The 22,080-nt window shown below is 48.7% G+C and overlaps 1 protein-coding gene across 7 annotated transcripts in view; it reads right to left on the reverse strand.

The window, feature by feature from the left end:
* col14a1a (collagen, type XIV, alpha 1a) overlaps positions 1-22,080 on the reverse strand; it is a 285,165-nt gene that overhangs the window by 113,445 nt on the left and 149,640 nt on the right. For 6 of the 7 annotated variants that reach the window (XR_011594955.1, XR_011594954.1, XM_070888832.1 and 3 more), the window contains one exon: positions 19,852-20,003. Coding sequence is in view for 5 of the 7 variants with exons in the window: in XM_070888832.1 (XP_070744933.1) it covers positions 19,852-20,003 (152 nt within the window). In the remaining 2 variants the exon portion in view is untranslated. The remainder of the gene's footprint in view (positions 1-19,851; positions 20,004-22,080) is intronic. The other variant, XM_070888840.1, reaches the window with a different exon arrangement.

The following is a 22,080-nucleotide window of genomic DNA, read 5'->3' on the forward strand; positions in this document are numbered from 1 at the left end:
AGCCGAGCTGTGGGTCGACCCCAGAGACCCCACCGGTACCAAGGAGTCAGTGGTTAGACAGGTAACCCTGGCTTACCTCAATAGCACAGGGACAGTTGAGGCCCCACAAAAAGGAAAGGGCCACGAGATCCGGCCCAGTAATTCCAGGAGAGAATGGCACCAGGAAGGGGGGAGCCTTCCGACTCAAAGAGTACGTGCTATGGGTGCGGAAAAAGTGGACACTGGCATAAGGATTGCCGAAATCCTTGGAAAGATAGGGCAGGAAAGGAATCCCCACCCTTAAAGGATTCCCCTGCCACAAAAGGTTTAACAGTCCCGGCCCAAAAATCTGGACCCTGTGGCACACAATCCCTCAGGCAGTTTCGATGAGATTGTGGCCGTGCTCCGAACTATGATTCAGGGAAGGTAGCTGTAGCCACCGGCGCAACCCCATCTGCCCCACCTAATCCTGATCCATGACTAGAGCCAGCGCAGCCTGTATACCTGTGCCCTTTACAATATGATGAGTGGAAACAGCCTTGCGTGAAGATGGAGGTAGAGAGGGTTAAAGGGACCCATCTGCTAGACACTGATGCTTTCAGCACCATCGTCTATGCGGATAACCCAACCACCTCACCTCTGTCGAACCTAGTCCCGTATTCCTTGGTAGGGTTCACAGGTAACGAGCAGGCTGGCTTGTTCTCCGTTCCATTATCAATTGACTGAGGAGCACTCCACACCAAGTGGATGTGTGTCCTAAGGAAGTGGGAGAAAGAGGGAACAGGGATCCTAGGCGCAGATTTCATTATTGGCCACAAGGTCCTAATGGATCTTAGAAATCATTGTCTATGGGGAGCGGTATGCACGGGGGAAAAGAAAGAAGTTGTAGTGATCCCAGGGATACAAGGCAAAGGGACCCTATGCACGGTAAAGCCAAAAGAAGGCTATAACCTTGAGTTACTGGTAAGCAGTATCCCCAGAGTTTTATTAGGCGTTTGTGCGGGCAAATCTCAGTGCATTCGCCACCCACAAGCATGATTGTGAAAGGGCAACAGGTTAGCGTAGATGTGGATCCCACGTCCGGGCCCCAAATACAGTATAATTTCCCTAGGGAGGCGGAGGCAGACCTGGAGATTGCGCTGGGTTCCCTAGTCACACACGGAGTGTTGAGGCAGATAGCCACCCACGTGAACTCACCACTTTGGCCGGTTAAGAAACCATTGAAGAGCCATTGTGGACTACCGGGTCCTCAACCGCAATATCCCAGCCTGCGCGCCCACGCTCGCTGCAGTCGGCGACCTAACTGGAAGCATACCGGCATCCGCGTGCACCTTCACGGTGCTGGATATCTCAAACGGTTTTTGGTCCATCCCGTTAAAGAGAGGGGACCAGTACAAATTTGCTTTTACCTTCAAGGACCAGCAATACACTTGGAACTGCCTTCCCCAGGTGTTTCAAAGCAGCTCCAATATATTCCACCAATGCATGGCCAATTGTCTAAAACACTTCAGCAAGCCCCAGCAGTTGGTACCGTATGTGGATGACCTGCTCCTATTCACCGACAAGGGTGAGGAGCATGGCCCACTGCTGGCTGAACTGCTGGGACTGCTAAAGGAAGAAGGTTTTAAAGTCAACCCAAAGAAGGCACAGATCGGCCAGCCAGAAGTAAAATTCCTGGGGCTGACTGTGCGCGCAGGCGAGAGGGCTATAGATAAGGTCAGGCGAGAAGCAGTGCAGGAATTGCCAGCCCCTCGTTCTGTTACTGGAGTAAGATCTTTCCTGGGGCTTACCGGTTACTGCAGGGATTTCATTGAGGACTATGCAGCCACAGCAGTCCCCCTACTCCGACACCTTCACAAAGGAGTGGAGTGGGATTGGGATAAAAGCTGCGAGGAAGCGTTCACTCAATTAAAAAAAACCCTGCAAACCGCGCCAGCTTTAGGGGCTATTGATGGGGATGAGGAGTTTTCCTGGAGGTAGCAGCCAGTGGGAATAGCCTGAGCGCAGTGCTGCTTCAGGAGCGACATGGCCAGTTCAGACCGGTGGTCTACTCCTCCAGGGTCCTCACAGATGTGGAGAAGGCATACTCCAATTGTGAGAGACACCTCCTCGCCACTCATTGCGCAGTAAAAAGATCCCTTATCTTTACAGGGGGGTTTCCAATTACACTCCTCACCCATCACTTGTCCACCCAAATGCTCCTAGATGGGAGAATTAAAGATGGGACAGTGAGCAGTGCCCGCATTGCTCACTGGACCCTACTTCTCTCCCAAATGGACTTAAAGGTGAAAGGTCTTTGCAAGCCTAGACTAGCAGCCAATATGATCTACTCAGGCGTGGCCCATAGGTGTTCCATAGAAGGGGTATGGGATGTCAATGTAGGATTTCGGGCCGGGATACATCCCACAGGCCGCGAAATCTACGTTGATGGCTCCAGCACAGTGTCGGCAGGCGAGCGACTCACGGGCTGCGGGATCTATGACCCACGGGCAGGCATTGCCCTGGTGATCAAGCTCCTGAGCACCATGAGCGCCCAGCATGCCGAACTGTCAGCGGTGGTGTACGTTGTGACCCACCCCGAGGAGTTCCCTACCCCGTACACGATTTGTTCAGATAGCACGTTTCCCTGCAATTCGTGTACAGAATACCTGGCCATCTGGTCCTGTCGCGGATATACATCTGTGGACGGGAAACCTCTAGCAACCAAACCGTTGCTGGAGAGAATCATGCGGGCTATAGGCAGTGAAGGGCAGGTGTATATACATAAGGTAAAGGCCCACTCAAAAGCCGAACCTCAGTTCGGCATGCTGGGCGCTTATGGTGCTCAGGAGCTTGATCACTAGGGCAATGCCTGCCCGTGGGTCATAGATCCCGCAGCCCGTGAGTCGCTCGCCTGCCGACACTGTGCTGGAGCCATCAACGTAGATTTCGCGGCCTGTGGGATGTATCCCGGCCCGAAATCCTACATTGACATCCCATACTCCTTCTATGGAACACCTATGGGCAGACACCCTAGCTAAAGAGGGTGCTCGTACGGGCAGTTACTGGAACCCGTACAATTTAGGACCCGTGGCAGCAATTAGGGGCAGAGACAGGACACAAGGGAGTGCAGGGGTAGCATTGGCCCCAGACCTTAAAACGGTTCAGGCGCAGGACTCCGCCCTGAGATCTGTCTTGAGTTTGCTCGTCAGAGAAAGTAAAGGGTCCGTATGGTGCAGCTAAAGTGGCTGTAAAGGAAGGCATGTTGTTCCATGGGGATCAGTGGATTGTTCCGCAGCAGCACCAAAGGAAATTCTTCCAACTGGCCCACGAGGGTCCAGGAGCCGGACACCCCGGACCTGAGACCACCTGGCAACGGGTGGAACAGGCAGGGTGGTGGCCGGGACTCGGGGAGGATGTCCGGCAGTTTTGCTCGGGGTGTTTGGTGTGTGCAGCCAACAACCCTGACCTCCAGAAAAGGAAGGTGTCCATGGGGCATATCAGAAGGGTAGAGTGACCATGGCAGTCGATTCAGATCAACGACAATCGGGCATCTACCCATCGCCCAGGGAGGATACAAATACTGCCTGGTTTTGGTAGATGTTTTCTCCAAATGGGTGGAAGCCTTCCCGTGCCGCATAGCGACCGCACTAGGGACAGCTAGAATTTTAGTTAGGGAAGTATTCTCCCGGTGGGGACTTCCATAGTATGACCTTCTGCTCTATGGGAGGTTTCTGTCCTCCCTGAGCTCGTACTTTAGGAACAAGTATTTCTGTAGAGACTGTCATGTATGTAACTTCTATGTAACAACACTGCAATACTGTATATACTTAAGCAATGCACACCTTGACCAGAGGGGGTGAACTTGTGGGAGACACTCCTTACCTGGTCATCCAGGTGTATAAAGGGAGGTCCCACGCAGAGTCATCACTGCTTGGTCCTGTGAATAAAAGTTCAGGTCATAGAGTGACCTTGTCTATAGAATGTGCCTCGTGTGGGTTCTGTGCCATTGAGTAAGGACTTTACAGAGACTTTTAATCCATTTTACATTTACAGTTTACCGGGAAGGTGATGCAGGCCACCCTTAAGGTGCTTGGCATCGAGGGGAAATGGCATGTCGCCAACAACCCGCAGTCATTGGGCCTTGTGCACCGACTGAATCGGACTATAAAGGAGGGGCTGCGAAAGGAGACGGGAATCTCACCCAAGGCATGGGTGGAGGTTTTGCCGTTGGTCCTAATGGGGGTCCGGGCCAGCCCGTCGAAAAGCACAGGGTATTCCCCGCATGAGCTTATGACTGGCCGGATCATGCGAACTCCCTCCCATATGCTAGCCCCAGTGCTTACTGAGGGCCAGCTCAGGGAAGTGAGCCGGGACAGCTTCACTAAGAATCTGTTTGAGCACCTCAACAGATTCACTGGCAGGCAGTCAGGAGTAACCGATTGCTGTTGGAACTCCGCAGATACCACGAATGGGCGGTAGGGGATCAGGTGATGGTAAGGAACTTCGTGCAGGTAGCGGTTTTTGAAGCACTGTAGAGGGGGCCATACAATATTGTTGATAAAGCAAGCCCCATGATGTACACTGTCATATTGCCCCACCGCACGAAATGGTTCCACATCAACCAGTGCAAGATGTACAACCCAGGGTCAGCTAAGCACAGGAGGGGTCAGCCTCCGACTGTGGGGGAACCACAGGGGTAGTGGGGACAGACTCACAGGCTGTACCAGTAGGGGCCGTGAGCTGAATTACTGGAGGGGCTGTCCCACCTATAGTTTGGGACTCGTACAAGCCCCAGGTACTCGAAGGTCTTAGAAGGGCCTTCCGCACCCCGCAGCCCAGATTCCCATGGTCCCCTATGCTACGATACAGACTGCTCCGTCCCGAGAGGGACTATAGGAAGCAAAGACTGCGGAAGGTGGGAGACCACTTACGGGTAAAAGGTCCCAGGCCTGCAGTGCCTGACTGTAGGGAACCGGCAGGGGAGGCAGCAGCCCCACCGGTTGTAGCCTCTGAAGGGAACGAGCCCACAACAGAAGTAACAGCCCCACCAGACACTGAACCCGATTATGGGAAGCCTGCGAGGGAAGTAGCAGCCCCACCGGACATAGGTTCCGACTATGGGGAACCAACAGGGGAGATAGTAGTCCCACTAGCTTTAGGGTTAGGCGCTGTTCACTGCATAGAGGGAAGGGCCATCCCACCTATTATATGGGACTCGGAAAACCCCCCGAGTACCGACCTCGTGAGAAGGAGTAACCGAGTCTCACGGCCTAGGGCGCCATGGCCCCCGGTACAAATGCTGCCCAGATATCGCAGAAGGCAAGGACATCCAGGATGTAACCTGGCCACCCGGAGACGGGTAGCGCTGTATATAGCTTTGCTTTAAGTTAGTATCTAAATTAAAGGGGTTTTGAGTTTTAAGTTAGTGGTTTGGTTTTGGATTTTAGAGCTTTCAAGTTTAAATTTGAATAAGATTGCCTTGTAGCCAAGCCAGAGAACTTTTTCTCAAAGGCAACGCTGTCTGTTGTATGACCCCTCCAGGAAAGCCAGAAATGATGGAAGGAATCCTGTTCCTACTCACCCTACTGGGAGCAAGCACCGGCAAGAGAGGTGATGTCGAGGAGTCCCGGATCTTTGGGCGCTCGGGTGGAAGAGCGCCCATCGTTACTACCGGGGATGGTACTCGAGGTGCAAGTGAGGTCGCCATCTATCACCATGAGTGAAGGTGGCCAGGTTGACTGGGTTCCAATTCGACCAAATACCCCAGCCAGGCCAGGTTTACTTACGGGGAGGCGTCCCTCCCATGTCCAAGGGTACAGATTGTTACTTCCTGGGTTAGGGTGACGGAAGGAAAGAGAGTGTGTTTGAATTGTAGAGGACAGATTCCCCTGGGTAGGTGATGGTGGCTCAGAAAGCTGAACAAGGACACGGGGGACCAGAAAGCTGGATGGGAACGACTTAACAATGATACCTACTGGACCATTACGAGTGCCCCAGACGGAGTGAGAGTATGTTGGGATAAGTGGTGGGAGTCAGAGCAAGGAATGTATGTGTGCATGTGGGGATCGGAGAAGGTCTGTCCAGCAGGCATCTTTATAGTGTTCGTTAGACCGTGGCAGGATTCAGGGAAGGGGATGATGTGGGACCAAAGCCTATACGCCTGTGTGATCCCACGTCCCCGACCCCAATAAATGCCACGGAATTAGTCGCACACCTTAAAGAGCCTCCACCGACCACCCCGCCAGCTAAGACCATACTAGAGAGGTGTCCCACAACTACCAAGGGACCAGGGAACGGGCTAGTTTTAATACCGACAGGAAAAATCCTATACCGGGGGTACACTATGCAGTGGCATCAGTAATAATAAATCTGACAGAAGTCCACTTACCGGCATGGTGCCCTGAGGAGAGAGAGCGATTGTATCAAGCTCTACTTCGGGAAATGTTTCGATGTTTCTACGAGGTAGACTTTGGGGAGGTGGATAAAGAACATTTGTATAGTTTCCCCGCAGAGCAAAATAGTGGTACAGGGAGGCAGAGAAGGGGAACGTGGAACGATATTTTTACGGCTTATAACACTGGGTCCTCAGTCGTCAACAGCATGGACGATGTGGAACTCCAGATTCAAATTAATGGACTTAAGGATTAGTTACTCAAAATACTGGGGGATGAGAATACAGTGGTGGGCTCAGAGCTACACGAGGACCAAGCTATGACGGTCCATTTAAAAGATATTATTGAAGAGCTGGCAAGACATGCACTGATACGGGAGGATGGGAATGATTTGGATCAGGCGGCACGGAATGAGGTGTGCGTGCTGTACAGGACATGGTTGCTGGGCGAGGGCCGCAGCAACCTGGAGGACTTGAGCCAAGGTCAAGTCCCCTCCTGGATCAGTAACAAGCACCTCGCAGCACTCCACCCGTATAGTCATTCACTAAGTCCGTGTCAGCTCCGTCTAGCCTCTGAAGCCTATTCTGTACCAGTAGACTGCGGACGGTCTAACCATACACTTATGGGGGTAGTAGTCAGGATGCCAGTCATGAGTGGGACATCCCAACCAGCACCCGTTTACAGAGTGGAGAATATAGGGGTCATTCAGGGAGGAGCACACATTCGTTTCACAACGGTCCCACCTTATGTCGTAAAGTGGGAGCACGCTATGACAGGTACTGACCACTCTGGGTGCCGGAGCCGGGGTGCACATGTAATACTGTGCCCCCAGCATTTGAATGCCTATGCAAGATCCCAATGCGGGTTTAAAGCTGCTGGCGCCCCTATCAACTGCACTATGGATGTGATGGCACAAGACCATGTTCCTCCACAAGTGACATACATAGCGGGTGGGACATATTGTGTCACCACCAGTGCGCCCCACTATCAACACAGACCCGACATCTGGTGCCCGGTGAGAGAAAGCAGTTTCTGTTTTAAGCCCAAGGCAGAAGTTCAAGTGGCCCAGGAACAATTATTACCTATTTCTGAACCCTCTACCATTCACCTCAGGAGCAATGTAACAAACCTTCAAAATTACATTGTACATTTCGGGTATACAATCCCCCCTCTGCCCGAACACCTCACCGCTCTGCTCAAGGCAGTGGAAGTGCCCCAGAAACATTTCTACACGCTAGAACAGAAAACAGTGCAAGTTGGGAGGGAAATCACAGAGATAAAAGTTCCACCCTGGTGGGATTTGATGGAGAACATAGAAGGCCCTCCATGGATTCGGATTGCCTCCCATACTCTTGTTTTTTGTCAGCTTGTCATTGTAACGTATTTACTGTAGAATAGTTGCAGAAAGAGGAAAAAAGGCCACCGATCCCGGCACCAGAGGGTATTTGATGAGCCCTGAATAGGCTGCGAGACATGTGTGTGGAGGGAGGGAGTAAAACATGGAACAGAGATATGAGGTACGGCAGTACAATCGCAGGGATTTCTATTTAAAGTTAAAGTCCCAGAACACCTGCTGTACAAGCGCAGGGTTTGGGTTAAAAGGGAAGTATTGGCCGTTTAATTATTATTTTGGTTTTTCTATAAAGTGCTGTATTTTATTTTGTATAGAAGTGGTGTGTAACCTGAATGTTTGGTTAATGTGTAACTCACCTCCCGGCTGTAAGATACGCCTAGGGGAGCGCACTTCAAAATTTTGTAATGTTTGAGTCTACTCTGAAAGTTTGTAGTGTACCTTGAAGAATCTTGAAATATATTGAATGTATGACATGTAAGAGTGGAGGGGAGGGGATTGGATCCCCTCTGCCAATGAAACATGTAACACAAAAGGCATACTTGATGTATTGTATTCGTGAGGGAAATGTAATGTTTCGAGGTTTTTTTTTCAACTAGGTAATTGAGGGAAGGTCTGGCTCTGGGATGTTAGGAATTTTGTTCACCAACGGTGACACTATAAGGGAATAGTGTCAAATGCGGGATTGTAGGATTCACAAAATTCTGGGACCTCTACTCAATGGGCATATGTCTGGAATTTAAAAGGGAACTGTGTTAGCCTTTTGGAGGAGAAATGTGGACAGAAGTATCTCACTATTAGGCACCTTTGGACTAAACTAGGGCCTTTTAGATTGAGGTTGGACATTTTAAATTGTATGCTGGGTCTGCATAGGGCTGCTAACCCACCTGGGAGGTAGGCCCCAGGGAGACATTAGCAGTCTAACAAAAGCCCACTTATCAGGGACCCAGATACATACATATTTTAATAGTTCTTAAAACGGCCAAACAGAAAAACCCTGGCATCAGCAAAACACACAATGGACAGTATCAAGACCTGATTACATTCTAACAGCACCATTCGAAAACCCCATCAACACCTTTGGGAACCTTGTATCATGCTAATGCTAAATCAACCCACCAAAATTCTCACAAAGGGATTACATTAGAGTTGATCAGCCTGCCAAAATCGCACAAAAGCAGTCATCAAAAATCAATTGTGCACTCGAGTTTTGGCGCGAAAGTTTAAGCAGCCTCTCAGGTATAACTGGGGGCCTTGCTGGTAACTTGGGCGGTAACCTTTGGGCTGAGGAAACAATTTTGAAGAAACGTACCCAAGAACACTCTGGAAAAGCACTTGGACTCTGGGCTCTTTGACTCTGGCTTTGAAACATCTAACTTGCCTCACGAGATTACAGCAACGCAACAAGAAGAACCCAACAAGAAGCCTCGGAGTCACTGAAAAACCAACAACATCCAGCGCTGACTCAAGGAAAAAACGTATTTACCATCAAAACGTCGACCAGTGCTAATACCGAAGACACCGCAACCAGTCAAAGAATCCACAAGATTGAGGAGAGAGAAAGCAGTGTGCAACTGGTCTAAACTGTGGAGAAATCCTTTGGTGAGCATAGTCCCTGCAATTTCAGAGCCTAACTTAGTTAGTGTAGTGGTGGGAGGTGGTTTTTTTTCACTGCATAACCTCTATACCCATTGCGTATACGTTTTCCCCCTTTTTCTGTACATTTTGTTGTATACTATTAAGTTAATTAGTGTAGTGTGCTATTTTCTAAATAAAATATTTGTTCTTGCACCAAACAGTTGTCTGTCTACATCTATCACATCCCTAAATAATTCCAAGCCCTAGAACCAGGGAGTGGGACGATTTGAACCATCAATGTCAGAAAAGGCTGACAAACCCACCACCCCCTACAGCAGGGAGGGGGATGGAATCGGTGGAGAATGAACGGAGGTTATGACGGGGGCCGAAGACAATGCCTTTAAAATCCCAAAGTGTAATTGGAGGAAATTGTGACTGATCCAGGACTGGATGTGGTACAAGCAGTCTGTCAACACAGGGGCAGTGGAGGGGTCACGAGAGGTGGTGGTGAGGGAGAGCTGGGCATTGATAGTGTACATGTGGATACTGGCATTGAGTCTTTGCATGATGTCACCAAGGGGCAGCATGTAGATGAGAAATAGGAGTGGGCCAAGGATAGATCCTTGGGGGATGCCAGGGGTAACGGTGCGGGAGAATCCAATGCAGGAGATAGACTGGTTACAACTAGGTAGATAAGGGACCAGGTGTGATTTTAAAACTGAGCAGGTTTTAATTCAGTTTTACACATGCATTATATTGTGTTCATTTATTAATTGTTTGCTAGCTCATTTGACTATTATAGCCAGAGATTAAAACAGCAGCATTAGTGATACCAGTGGTCAAATATAAGGTTGATATCTGACATGAAAGAAAATTTGTGTTAGGAAAAAACTCACGTTTATCAGCCTGCTTTTCACACAACTTAATTCTTTAGTCATTTTCTAAAGTATTAGCATCTAATGGCAATGGCAAAATGAACTATTTTTCAATCTCATAAACCGAAGTTATTTTACATTGGAGTGAAATTTCCATTAATAACTCAATCAGTCGTTTCCACTAGAGAATCTGAAAAAAAGGTGTTTTTTTGTTATTTCACCTTCACAATCTATCTTTAAACTAAAATGTTCAATGAAAATATACACCCAAATTTCAGCCCTTCCTGCTAGTTATAACCTCTTAGTTCTGGTTTCATCCTTGTAAATATACGTAACTCGCATTTGATAAGGTTTTGCCAGTTCTCAGGCAAAGCAATGGGCTCAGTTTTCCCCAATGTCGTTTTTTGGCATATTGCAAGAGTTACACCCATTTTCTTTGGCCCTGACTATTGTGTTCCTAACACAGATGAGACTGTACACAGGGAGGTTAAAGTAACAGTGACCTCAGTCTTTATTAAGACACTCCAGAGTGAGGAGGGGCTGGCTTATATACAGTGCTCCCAAGGGATGCTGGGATCCCTTGGGACTTCAGGGGATGCGCTCCCTGGTGGCAGAACATGGGAGTGCATGCTTTACAGATACACGACATCACTCCCCCGCAAAGCCAAAGTGAAAACTATTTACAAGGTGAGGCGGTCGGGAGCCTTTCATTCCCTGGTGGACCGCCTCGGTACAAATGTCTGTTCTGGTGTGTTGGCTGTGCCCTCGCTGGGCTGGCGTGTTGTTGGCCCTGCAGGGCTGCTGGGTGAGCCTGGCCTTGCTGGGCTGTTGGGCGTGATGGGCTCGATTTCCTGGTCTGGGGTGGTGTCGTTGATCCTTTGGGTGTGTGTTGTGGGCTCGAAAAGGGTGGTGTCTGCTGTGGGTTGTTCAGGGCAGTCTGTGAACCGCAGCCTCGTTTGGTCCAGGTGCTTTCTGCAAATTTGTCCATTGTCTAGTTTGACTACAAACACCCTACTCCCTTCTTTAGCTATCACCGTGCCCGCGATCCACTTGGGACCATGTCCATAGTTTAGCACATACACAGGGTCATTCAGATCAATTTCCCGTGACACAGTGGCGCGACCATCGTTTACATTTTGTTGCTGCCGCCTGCTCTCTACCTGATCATGCAGATTGGGGTGAACCAGCGAGAGTCTGGTTTTAAGTGTCCTTTTCATGAGTAGCTCAGCCGGGGGCACCCCTGTGAGCGAGTGGGGTCTCGTGCGGTACCTGAGCAGTACTCGGGACAGGCAGGTTTGGAGTGAGCCTTCTGTGACTCGTTTGAGGCTCTGTTTGATTGTTTGTACTGCCCGCTCATTGGAGGCTGGTTTAAACGGGGCCGAGGTGACATGTTTTATCCCATTGCGGGTCATGAATTCTTTAATTCGGCACTGGTGAAACATGGCCCGTTGTACATGACCAGTATGTCAGGCAGGCCGTGGGTGGCAAACATGGCCCTCAGGCTTTCGATGGTGGCGGTGGCGGTGCTTCCCGACATTATTTCACATTCAATCCATTTTGAAAAAGCATCCACCACCACCAGGAACATTTTACTGAGAAACGGGCCCGCATAGTCGACATGGATCCTCAACCATGGTTTGGAGGGCCAGGACCACAAACTTAGTGGTGCCTCTCTGGGCGCGTTGCTCAACTGAACACACACGCTGCATTGCCGTACACAGGACTCTAAATCAGAGTCGATACCGGGCCACCACACATAGGATCTGGCTATCGCTTTCATCATTAATATACTCGGGTATGTGCTGTGGAGATCCGAGATGAACGTCTTCCTGCCCTTTTTGGGTAGCACTACGCGGTTACCCCACAACAGGCAGTCTACCTGAATGGACAGCTCGTCCTTTCGCCGCTGGAATGGCTTGATTAGCTCTTGCATTTCAACAGGGATGCTGGCCCAGCTCCCATGTAGTACACAGTTTTTTTACTAGGGACAGCAGAGGATCTTGGCTTGTCCAAGTCCTAATCTGGCGGGCCGTGACAGGTGATTTATCATTTTCAAATGCTTCCATGACCATCAACAAGTCTGCGGGCTGCGCCACCATCAACAAGTTTGCAGGCTGCGCCATTTCCACCCCCATGGTGGGTAATGGTAGCCGACTGAGGGCATCCGCACAGTTCTCGGTGCCGGGCCTGTGGCAGATGGTATAGTTATAAGCTGATAGCGCGAGTGCCCACCTTTGTATATGGGCTGAGGCATTAGTATTTGTCCCCTTGTTTTCAGCGAACAGGGATATGAAGGGCTTGTGATCGGTTTCTAGCTCAAATTTGAGACCAAACAGGTACTGATGCATTTTCTTTACCCTGAACACACACGCTAATGCCTCTTTCTCAATCATGCTGTAGGCCCTCTCGGCCTTAGACAAGCTCCTGGAGGCATAGGCGACAGGTTGCAACTTCCCCGCAACGTTAGCTGGTTGTAATACACACCTAACTCCGTACGACGACGCATCACATGCAAGCACAAGTCTTTTACACGGGTTATACAATACAAGCAGCTTGTTGGAGCATAAAATGTTTCTGGCTTTCTCAAAAGCAATTACTTGTTTTTCCCCCATACCCAGTTCTCACCTTTATGCAATAACACATGTAGGGGCTCTAAGAGGGTGCTTAACCCCGGTAGGAAGTTACCAAAATAGTTGAGGAGTCCCAGGAACAACCACAGCTCCATGACGTTCTGTGGCTGGGCACATTCCTGATAGCCTCTGTCTTGGCGTCTGTGGGCCGAATGCCGTCTGCCGCGATCTTTCTCCCCAAAAACTCCACTTCTGTTGCCATGAAGACGTATTTCGACCTCTTCAGCCGCAGCCCTACGCGATCCAGTCGCTGGAGGACCTCCTCCAGGTTTTGTAGGTGCTCGACGGTGTCCCGACCCGTGACCAATATGTCGTCCTGAAAAACCACCGTGCATGGTACCGACTTGAGTAGGCTCTTCATGTTTCTCTGGAAGATCGCTGCAGCCGACCGAATTCCAAACGGGCATCTGTTGTCGATGAACAGTCCCTTGTGCGGGTTGATGCAGTGAGGCCTTTCGAAGACTCCTCCAGCTCCTGCGTAATGTAGGCCGAAGTCAGGTCGAGCTTGGTGAACATCTTGCTTCCTGCCAGCGTCACAAATAGGTCGTCTGCCTTAGGTAGCGGGTATTAGTCTTGTAGCGAGAAACGATTAATAGTTACTTTATAATCGCCGCAAATCCTGACCATGCCATCACTTTTGAGTACTGGAACAATGGGGCTGGCCCACTTGCTGCATTCCACTTGGGAGATGATGCCCTCGCGTTGTAGCTTGTCCAGCTTGATTTCCACTCTCTTCCCTCGTCATGTGAGGTACCGCTCGCGCCTTGTGGTGAATGGGTCGTGCCTCTGCGACCAAGTGGATCTGCACCTTCGCCCCGGAAAAGTTTCCAATGCCTGGCTCAAAAAGGGAAGGGAATTTGTTAAGAACCTGGGTACATGAGGCCTCATTGACATGTGATAGCGTTCGGATGTCATCCTAGTTCCAGCGGATTTTGCCCAGCCAGCTCCTTCCAAACAATGTGGGGCCATCGCCCGGGACAATCCAGAGTGGCAGTTCGTGCACCATGCCCTCATAGGTGACCTTGACCATGGCGCTGCCCAGGACAGTGATAAGCTCTTTGGTGTACATTCTCAGTTTCCTGTGGATGGGACTCAGAGCTGGTCTGAGTGCCTTGTTGCACCACAGTCTCTCAAACATCTTTTTACTCATGATAGATCGGCTAGTGCCAGTGTCCAGTTCCATGGCTACGGGTAAGCCATTAAATTTTACATTTAGCATTATAGGTGGACATTTCATCGAACATGTGTGCACCCCGTGTACTTCAGCATCTGCCTCCTCTCTCTGAGGCTCGAAATTGCTTTGATCCACCATGGACAGATCTTCCTCTGCCACGTGGTGGTTAGCAGGTTTTGCAGAGCATGGAACTCATCTGCAAGCTCGTTGGAGGTGCCCCATTGTTCCACAGCTCTTGCAAACATACCCTTGAAGCGGCATGAATCGGCTGAATGGAAGCCTCCACAACGCCAACTAGGTGTGAATTGCCTTGCATGCATCCTTTGTTGGGGACTCTGAGTCATCTGGGTCACCTGAGGCCTGCTGGCAGTTGCAGACTCGTGGCTTCTGCCCCGTACATTTCTGCTCGCAAACACAGTTCCAGTTAATTTATGAATATTACGAGCACTTGTGTGCTGAGAGATTTGTTTGGTGTTATTACTGGTGGACATAAACGCCTGTGCTATCGCAATGGCCTTACTGAGGGTCAGTGTCTCTACAGTCAAAAGTGTTCGTAGGATGGTCTCGTGGCCAATGCCCAGTACATAAAAGTCTCTGAGCATTTGCTCCAGGTAGCCATCAAACTCACATTGTCCTGCAAGTCGCCTTAGCTCAGCGACGTAGCTCGCCACTTCCTGACCTTCAGATCGCTGGCACGTGTAGAACCGATACCTCGCCATCAGCACGCTCTCCCTCGGGTTAAGATGTTCCCAAACCAGTGTACACAGCTCCTCATACGACTTATCTGTGGGTTCTACCGGAGCCAGAAGATTCTTCATGAGGCTGTAGGTCGGTGCCCCGCAGACCGTGAGGAGGACCGCTCTCCTTTTTGCAGCGCTTCCTTCTCCGTCCAGCTCGTTGGCTACAAAGTACTGGTCTAGCCGTTCGACATAGGCTTCCCAGTCCTCACCCTCCGAGAACTTCTACAGAATGCTCACAGTTTGCTGCATCTTTGTTGGATCTCATAGTTGGATTCGTATACTCGTCGCCAGTTATTGTGTTCCTAACACAAATGAGACTGCACACAGGGAGGTTAAAGTAACAGTGACCTAAGTCTTTATTAAGACACTCCAGAGTGAGGAACAGGCCTTGGGGGCCGGCTTATATACAGTGCTCCCAAGGGATGCTGGGATCCGTTGGGACTTCAGGGGATGCACTCCCTGGTGGCGGAACATGGGAGTGCATGCTTTACAGATACAAAACACCGATGACTCAAAAAAAAATAACTAGCAACTTTCCCTGTTCTATTTTTTTATATTGGCGCCGCACAGCCTGTCCTTTAGCTTTGGGGGTGGAGCCTAATGTCTGCGCCGAAAAAACAATGCCTCCCCCTTTCTGTCCATGCACGGAAAAAAAAGGACATTTTTTAAATGACTGCTATGGGCGCGCATGCCCAGTACAGCTCCCGGTCTGCATTCGACCATTTATAAAGAACCAGTTGTGTGTGAGAACTTTAATTCTCAATGGAAAAATCGGAGCTGCAATACAAGATGCAACACGGCTAAAGAATTTCTTACAGGATGAAGTGGAGGCATAGTTACTGTAATTGAGGCCATATGGCATGAGCTGAACACCAGCAGAGGTCATATAAAAGTTTCACCAAAAGAAATGAAGAAACGCTAGAACCAATTTGCAGAAGATTACTGTGCAATGGTGACCACCCCGCGGTCTGGAGGCTGGTGTAAAAAGAAGTGGCAGGACCTTGGTCAAGTAGTTAGTGTAAGTAATATTTTCATTTATTCAATTGTAAATGTGACCATCTATATATGTCCCACCAAGCAGAAAGACACCCTCTCTAAAAAGTTACATTTTCATCTTTGCAGAGGAAGGTGGCACACAACAAAAGGGAAAGAACTCGCACAGGGGACCCGGCAAATCTGCACCCACTGACACCCTTAGAAGAGAGAGTCGTTGCTTTGATGGGCCCTGCCTGGAGAAAAGCAACCACCACTGCACAAGCTGGGCCCACACTCGAGGGAGAGGGTAAGTCCTGCAAATTCCACAGTCTGGCTTTGCTAAATGTTAAGTACTGCGCGGGCTAGCCATGCTTCGGTTCATGGGGATGTCTCAGTCAGCTACGCTTCAGTTGATGCAATGTGTTACCATTCATCGTAGCCCTTCAAATCAGCTTGCTGCCTGGCCTGCGCTGTGTGAGCCTACTCATGCCACCCACCCTTCCCCCTCCTCTGCTGCTAACCATTTGTCTGTTCTGTTATATTTTGCAGAACTTGAGGCCAACCCTGACGAGGCTGAAGCCGATGCAGAAGAAGATTCAGATGCGGACAAGCCTGAAGAGGAGAACATCTTCCAATCCCACCTTCCAGACCAAGGGCATGGGGGGGGGAGGGGGGGGGGGAGGGGCAGGGGGAGGGTTTGGATGAAGCCCCCACTCTTATACTCACTCTGGAGGAGGTGCAGATGCCGCTCATTGAGCTGCCAGGCCCTTTCTTGAGTGGTACGACTGTTGGGACATTCCATGGTTTCTCACAGTCCGAGGCTGCGGGTTCCAGTGGGATGCCGCAAGCCACACCCAGGGTGAGGAGGGGAAGGAGAGCTCGACCACTCTCCTGAGGTGCAGGATCTAACAGATGTGGTTCAGATGATGGCAATGAGTGGGGAGAGCATTGACCTTACGCGATCACTCCTGGACACCATCAGTGAGGTGGGTGATGAGGTATTGGGACTGTCGGGAGAAGTAACAACACTCTCACGAGAAATGGGAACACTGTCCGGGAACATGAGGGAGGGAATGTTGCAGGCAGCTGATACACTGTCGGCAAATATGAGGGAGGAGTTAGCCGCTGCAATAAGGGAACACGCCCAGACCCTGCGGCCACTGATAGAATCAACTGCCACTCCCACTCCAATCCCCAGACCAGCCTCTGAAGAGGCCCAAGCCTGGCCTTCCACATTACCACCTGCCCATGTCCCCCATCAAGAAATGCGCATTACCCGAGATGTTTGAAAGAATAAGCTTGGTACCAACCCGAGAAACGCTGCGCCACCGCCTGCGGGCAGGGGTGGAGTCAACAAGACCAAGCGCAGCGGGCGCTCTTACAATAAGGTGGAGGAGAGATGGGTCCAGCCTTTCTTTGCTGCTGCTGTTGTTATAATTATTGTTGTTACTGTTGTAACTGTTCTCAAATTAAAAGTTTTTTGTAAGTAATGTAAATTTACAAGTTTAAAAGTTTGTAAGTAATCTTAAAGTTTTCAAGTGATCTTAAAGTTTGTAAGTGATCTTAACTGAAAACTTTAAAGTTTGATACAAGAATATTTTTATTAAAGTTAAGTTAAGTGTTAAACTTAAAATATATTTTAAAATATAACTGAATCATTTCCATTATTTGTTCCATTATTAACACAACTTTCTGAGCTAAAGAAGAATCATTTCCATTATTTGTTCCATTAACACAACACAACATTACGGAACAGGTCCCAACAGTAAACATGCTCCATTTGCAATAGTTGCCGCTGAGCCTTCAGGCAGCAAAGCGTTCACAGATGAGCTGCTGGTGCAAAGCTCGGGCAATTGTTAAAGGGGCACGACGGCCCGCCCTCCTTCGCCGTCGTGCTCAGGGTTCAGGTAGTTGCATGGCTTCCTCGTCCTCCTCCTCATCATCTGCATCTTTTTCCTCATCATCAGCCACTCTCATCTCAGGTGGGTCTTCTGCTACCAGCTGCTGCCACCTCATGATGGCTAATTTATGCAGCATGCAGCACACAACAGTAAACTGACCGACAATCTCAAGGCAGTACAGCAAGTAGCCTCTAGAATGGACCAGGCATCGAAAACGCTGTTTGAAGATGTCAATGGTCCTCTCTATTATGCTGCACGTTGCAATGTGCAACATGTTGTGCTCCCAGTCAGCTTCCGTCTGGGTTACACATAGGGGCATCATGAGCCAGGTGGAGAGACCGTACCTTTGTCTCCCAGGAGCCAGCTCTGCCCTTCTGGCTGCTGCTGAAACATTGCAGATATAGCGTTCTCGCATAGGATAAATGCATCATGGGTGCTCCCAGGGTATCTCGCATCAACTGACATGATGCGATGCATGTCGTCACACACGAGCTGCACATTAACAGAATGGAAGCCTTTTCTGTTCCTGTACATCTCTGAATCCTCGCAAAGTGATGTGGGTACAATCAATGCAGCCCTGTACCTTTGGCAAGTCAGCAATCCTGGAGAAGCCCACAGCCCTTTCACGCATTGCCTGGGCAGTCATGGGAACTTTATGTAGTCATTCCTCCGGGCATTTTGTGCAGCAGTCACCTGCCGAATGCAGATATGTGTTGTATGTTGAGAAATGGTGCACACATCCCCAGTTGTGGCCCGGAATGATCCAGATGCATAGAATGAAAGTGCAGCTGTAACCTTCATTTCAACTGACAAAGCAATCCTCCTGACACTTCTAGTTCGCAGGTATGCTTTTACTAACTCACAGATCTCAGTTACAACTTCTTTGCAGAAACGCAGCCTTCTCACACAGTCTGTACCACTCAGGTACAGGTATGAATGCCTGTCTCAATATACCCGATGTGGGTAAGGCCTCCTGCCCATCATGCTACATGCTCTGAGGTTCCTCATGCGATGACGTTGAATCAATCGTCTCCTCTGCAGCACCATCATGCAGAAGGCTTGCATGCGGTATGGCATTGTCAATATTGCCCCCATAATTTAATTGTACCTTTGCAAGATGCTCAAAACAGCAGGACAAGGAGTTAAAGCTTCGCTCCTCTCTCTCTCCCCAAGGTCGATGCCCCAGTATGGACCACACCCTGGTCGGCACATGCGCAATAGACTGGCTTAGAACGGGAAGCCAAGCATTCAAATGAGGACATTTAGGGCAATGACGTCTAATGCAATTCTTTAATTTTAGATTTTTTTCAAAGTACCACCCACCACCGACCGAGCGTCTCTTCACCGGGCTCAAGGGTCGGCCGGCAGAATCGCTCCCTCGCCCGGACACAAGAGCTCGGCAAACAGCCACCCCGGGCTTCTTTTGAAGCTGCTGCATAGTATAAGGGTTCTCATCCCTTCAGTTCGGCTTCCACCCCGCCCCCCTCCCCACCGGGCTTCTTTTGAAGCCAAGCCCTGAGCCCCTGTGTCAGGGCGAGGGAGTGAGGGAGTGATTCTGGCGGTTGACACCCCGACCCTCAAGCCCGGTGAGGAGACGTTTGGTGGTGGCGTGGCACTTTGAAAAAAATCCCAAATTAAAGAACTGCATTAGACTTCCATTTTCTCCGTTTTGAGTTTGAAAAGAATTAAGCTTCATGATGCATATTTAATGTCTTCTTGACTGCCTCCAAAACCGCAGAAAAACAATGGCGTCTTTCTGCGCCGATTTTTAAATGTGCGCTGGTTTTTCTTAAGTGCGCAGAAGGTTTTTTGGGAAGGTCACATACGCCATCCTAGGAAAAATGTAAGTTGGTCAAACTTGCTTAAATGTGAAAAACTGGCGCAGACATTAGGTTATGCCCGCAATGACGCAAAAAAATACTAACCTAAAAAAATCGGAACTAACTGAGTTACACTGGCACAGAAACTTTGGGGAAACTTGGGTATCTTAAGTTAGGCCAAAAAAAAACGGAGTATGCCAAAACAACGGTGTAGATAACTGGGGAAAATTGAGCCCAATAAGTGGAGAATGTGAAGATAGTGAACAAGGGACTGTTGTCTAGGTAATCAATTAACACTTGACTTGTGCCAGGCAATAGATAGGATGTTAACTTTTAAAGAGTAAAGATGCTGTTCCCCAATTCTCTTTCGTAATTTACCTTTCACTCAGTTTGGTATTCGTAAGGACACTCCCATAGTTCATTCCTAATAAAATAGGTGAAAACTTATACAGACCATGCTTACCGCTTCTTCCGCACGGTCTCCTTTAAGAGATACGTAGGACACTCTGTACTGCGTGATGAAGGAATCAGCAGGGTCCCATGACACTTGTAGGCTAAATGTGGTTTCATCATCCACAACCAGGTTTCTTATTCCAGATCGAATAACTAAACCAAATAAATGAAAGCAAATTGGAAATCAGGCTTTAGGTAATTATCTGATAAAATGTGTACTTTTAGATTCATTCATTTAATTAATTTTTCTTTACATAATTTAACAAATAATCATAAGAGGCAATTTGTGAATCACCAGAATAATTCTCACAGATTTTAGTGATTGTTGGCGTAGACATTTACAAAAGAAGCCATGACAATCCTTGGGCCTGGAGTTTCCGTTAGGTTGCATTACTTTTTTCGGCACAATTCGCCCAAAAAGCGCACAAGATCAAGAAATTTTAAGTGCAAATTACGTTCAGCACAACTTGCGTTTCCGCAATCTTTTGCGCTGGTTTGAAAAACATCGCGCTAGAAGTCGGCCCCACCCACAAACCTGGCTAAGCCCCCAGCTCGAGTTTCCGCTAATTGTACTCATGTGGAGGCCTTCGAAGAGACTCTTAAAATTAAGCTAGTTCTTTTGGGCACAAGGACACTAATAGGCACGTTTTAAAAGCTTTTTTATTTATTTTTTATTTACGAAAAAACTGACTACTGCACACCGATGTAACCAGGTTCTGTATAGTATTTTACTAATATCGTTTTCTGTTATCTAAAATCGGGTTACTCACATGTGGTGCATTGACACTGAGATTTAAAATGCTGATTTTTTGTGATAAACCCATTTTCAGCTGTATTAATCAAACTGCGCCAGGTTACCAATCTTAGATGCATCAAGGAATGTTTTTTTAATGCAAATTTAAAAAAAATAACATTCTGAAATGTTGCCCAATTGCACTGGTTCAGAGATTCGATACGCAAATGTGTTTCAGTGAAACCTTGAGCAAAAAAAAACATTTCATTTCATAAAACTAGCACGATTTTACCCACATCACCGATTACACCCAAAATGGAAACTCTTGTCCTTGGAGACCCTTCTACAAAAAAATATACAATGAATACACTAATTATTATTTTAATCCCTTTCCAAAATCTAGTGTGGAGGCAAGTGAAGAGATGAGGTCATCAGCCATCCCATAGAACCAAAGCCATGGATGGCCACTTTGTCCAACTCTGGTTCCATTTATGTGTAACGCCATTGCACTTTTTTTCTTTAGAGAGATGAGAAGTGATTCCTGGAATGGGCCAACACTATGCAGTCTCAATCATGGTGCTTACCAGGCTTCCTAGCCTGGGATTTCCAACGCCTCAGTATTATTTCTTGCAGAACAGCGATGGAGCTCACAGCATGTTCTGTCTTAGTGTTATAGCATTCTACAATACACTCGGTAGCTCCACGAATGTATTGTGTGGCACATCTTGACACAATTGTTGAGCGGCACCAGCCCACAGCTGGCAGCCAGTTACTGCTGCTCAGAGCGGCTCAGTCTTGCAGCAGCAGCTAGATTCCCCCCACCCGTCCACATCGCCAACAGCTCCCAATCCCGCCCATGCCCCCAGCCAACCTCCGATTCAGGAGCTCCGTGTGTACTTACGGTGCACTCCACCGTACCTGTGCCCATGCTTGGCGGGAGGGGGGGGTGGTGGGGGGTGGTGACCGGGGACATAGAAAAAAAATTGGTAACCTATACCTCACTCAGCTTGTATTGTTCCAATTGAATAAGCTCTCTGCAACCATCAGAGATAGCGATAGGCAGGAAAGACACCATGACAGGTCAAGTCCAAACTGCTCTTAAGTTTAATATTCAGGGACCCAGTTAGCCTGACATCGGTAATGGGGAAAATGCTGGAATCAATTATTAAAGATGTGGAAAGCAGTGACAGGATCGGTCCAAGTCAACATGGATTTATGAAAAAGAAATCATGCTTGACAAATCTTCTAGAATTTTTTGAGGATGTAACTAGTAGAGTGGATAAAGGAGAACAAGTGGATGTGGTGTATTTGGACTTTCAAAAGGCTTTTGACAAGGTCCCACAAAAGAGATTAGTGTGCAAAATTAAAGCACATGGGATTGGGGGTAATGTATTGACGTGGATAAAGAACTGGTTGACAGACAGGAAGCAGAGAGTCGGGATAAACGGGTCCTTTTCAGAATGGCAGGCAGTGATTAGTGGAGTACCGCAAGGTTCA

Source organism: Pristiophorus japonicus, chromosome 1 (assembly GCF_044704955.1).
Source record: "Pristiophorus japonicus isolate sPriJap1 chromosome 1, sPriJap1.hap1, whole genome shotgun sequence".
In the NCBI taxonomy this organism is placed as follows: Eukaryota; Metazoa; Chordata; class Chondrichthyes; family Pristiophoridae; genus Pristiophorus; species Pristiophorus japonicus.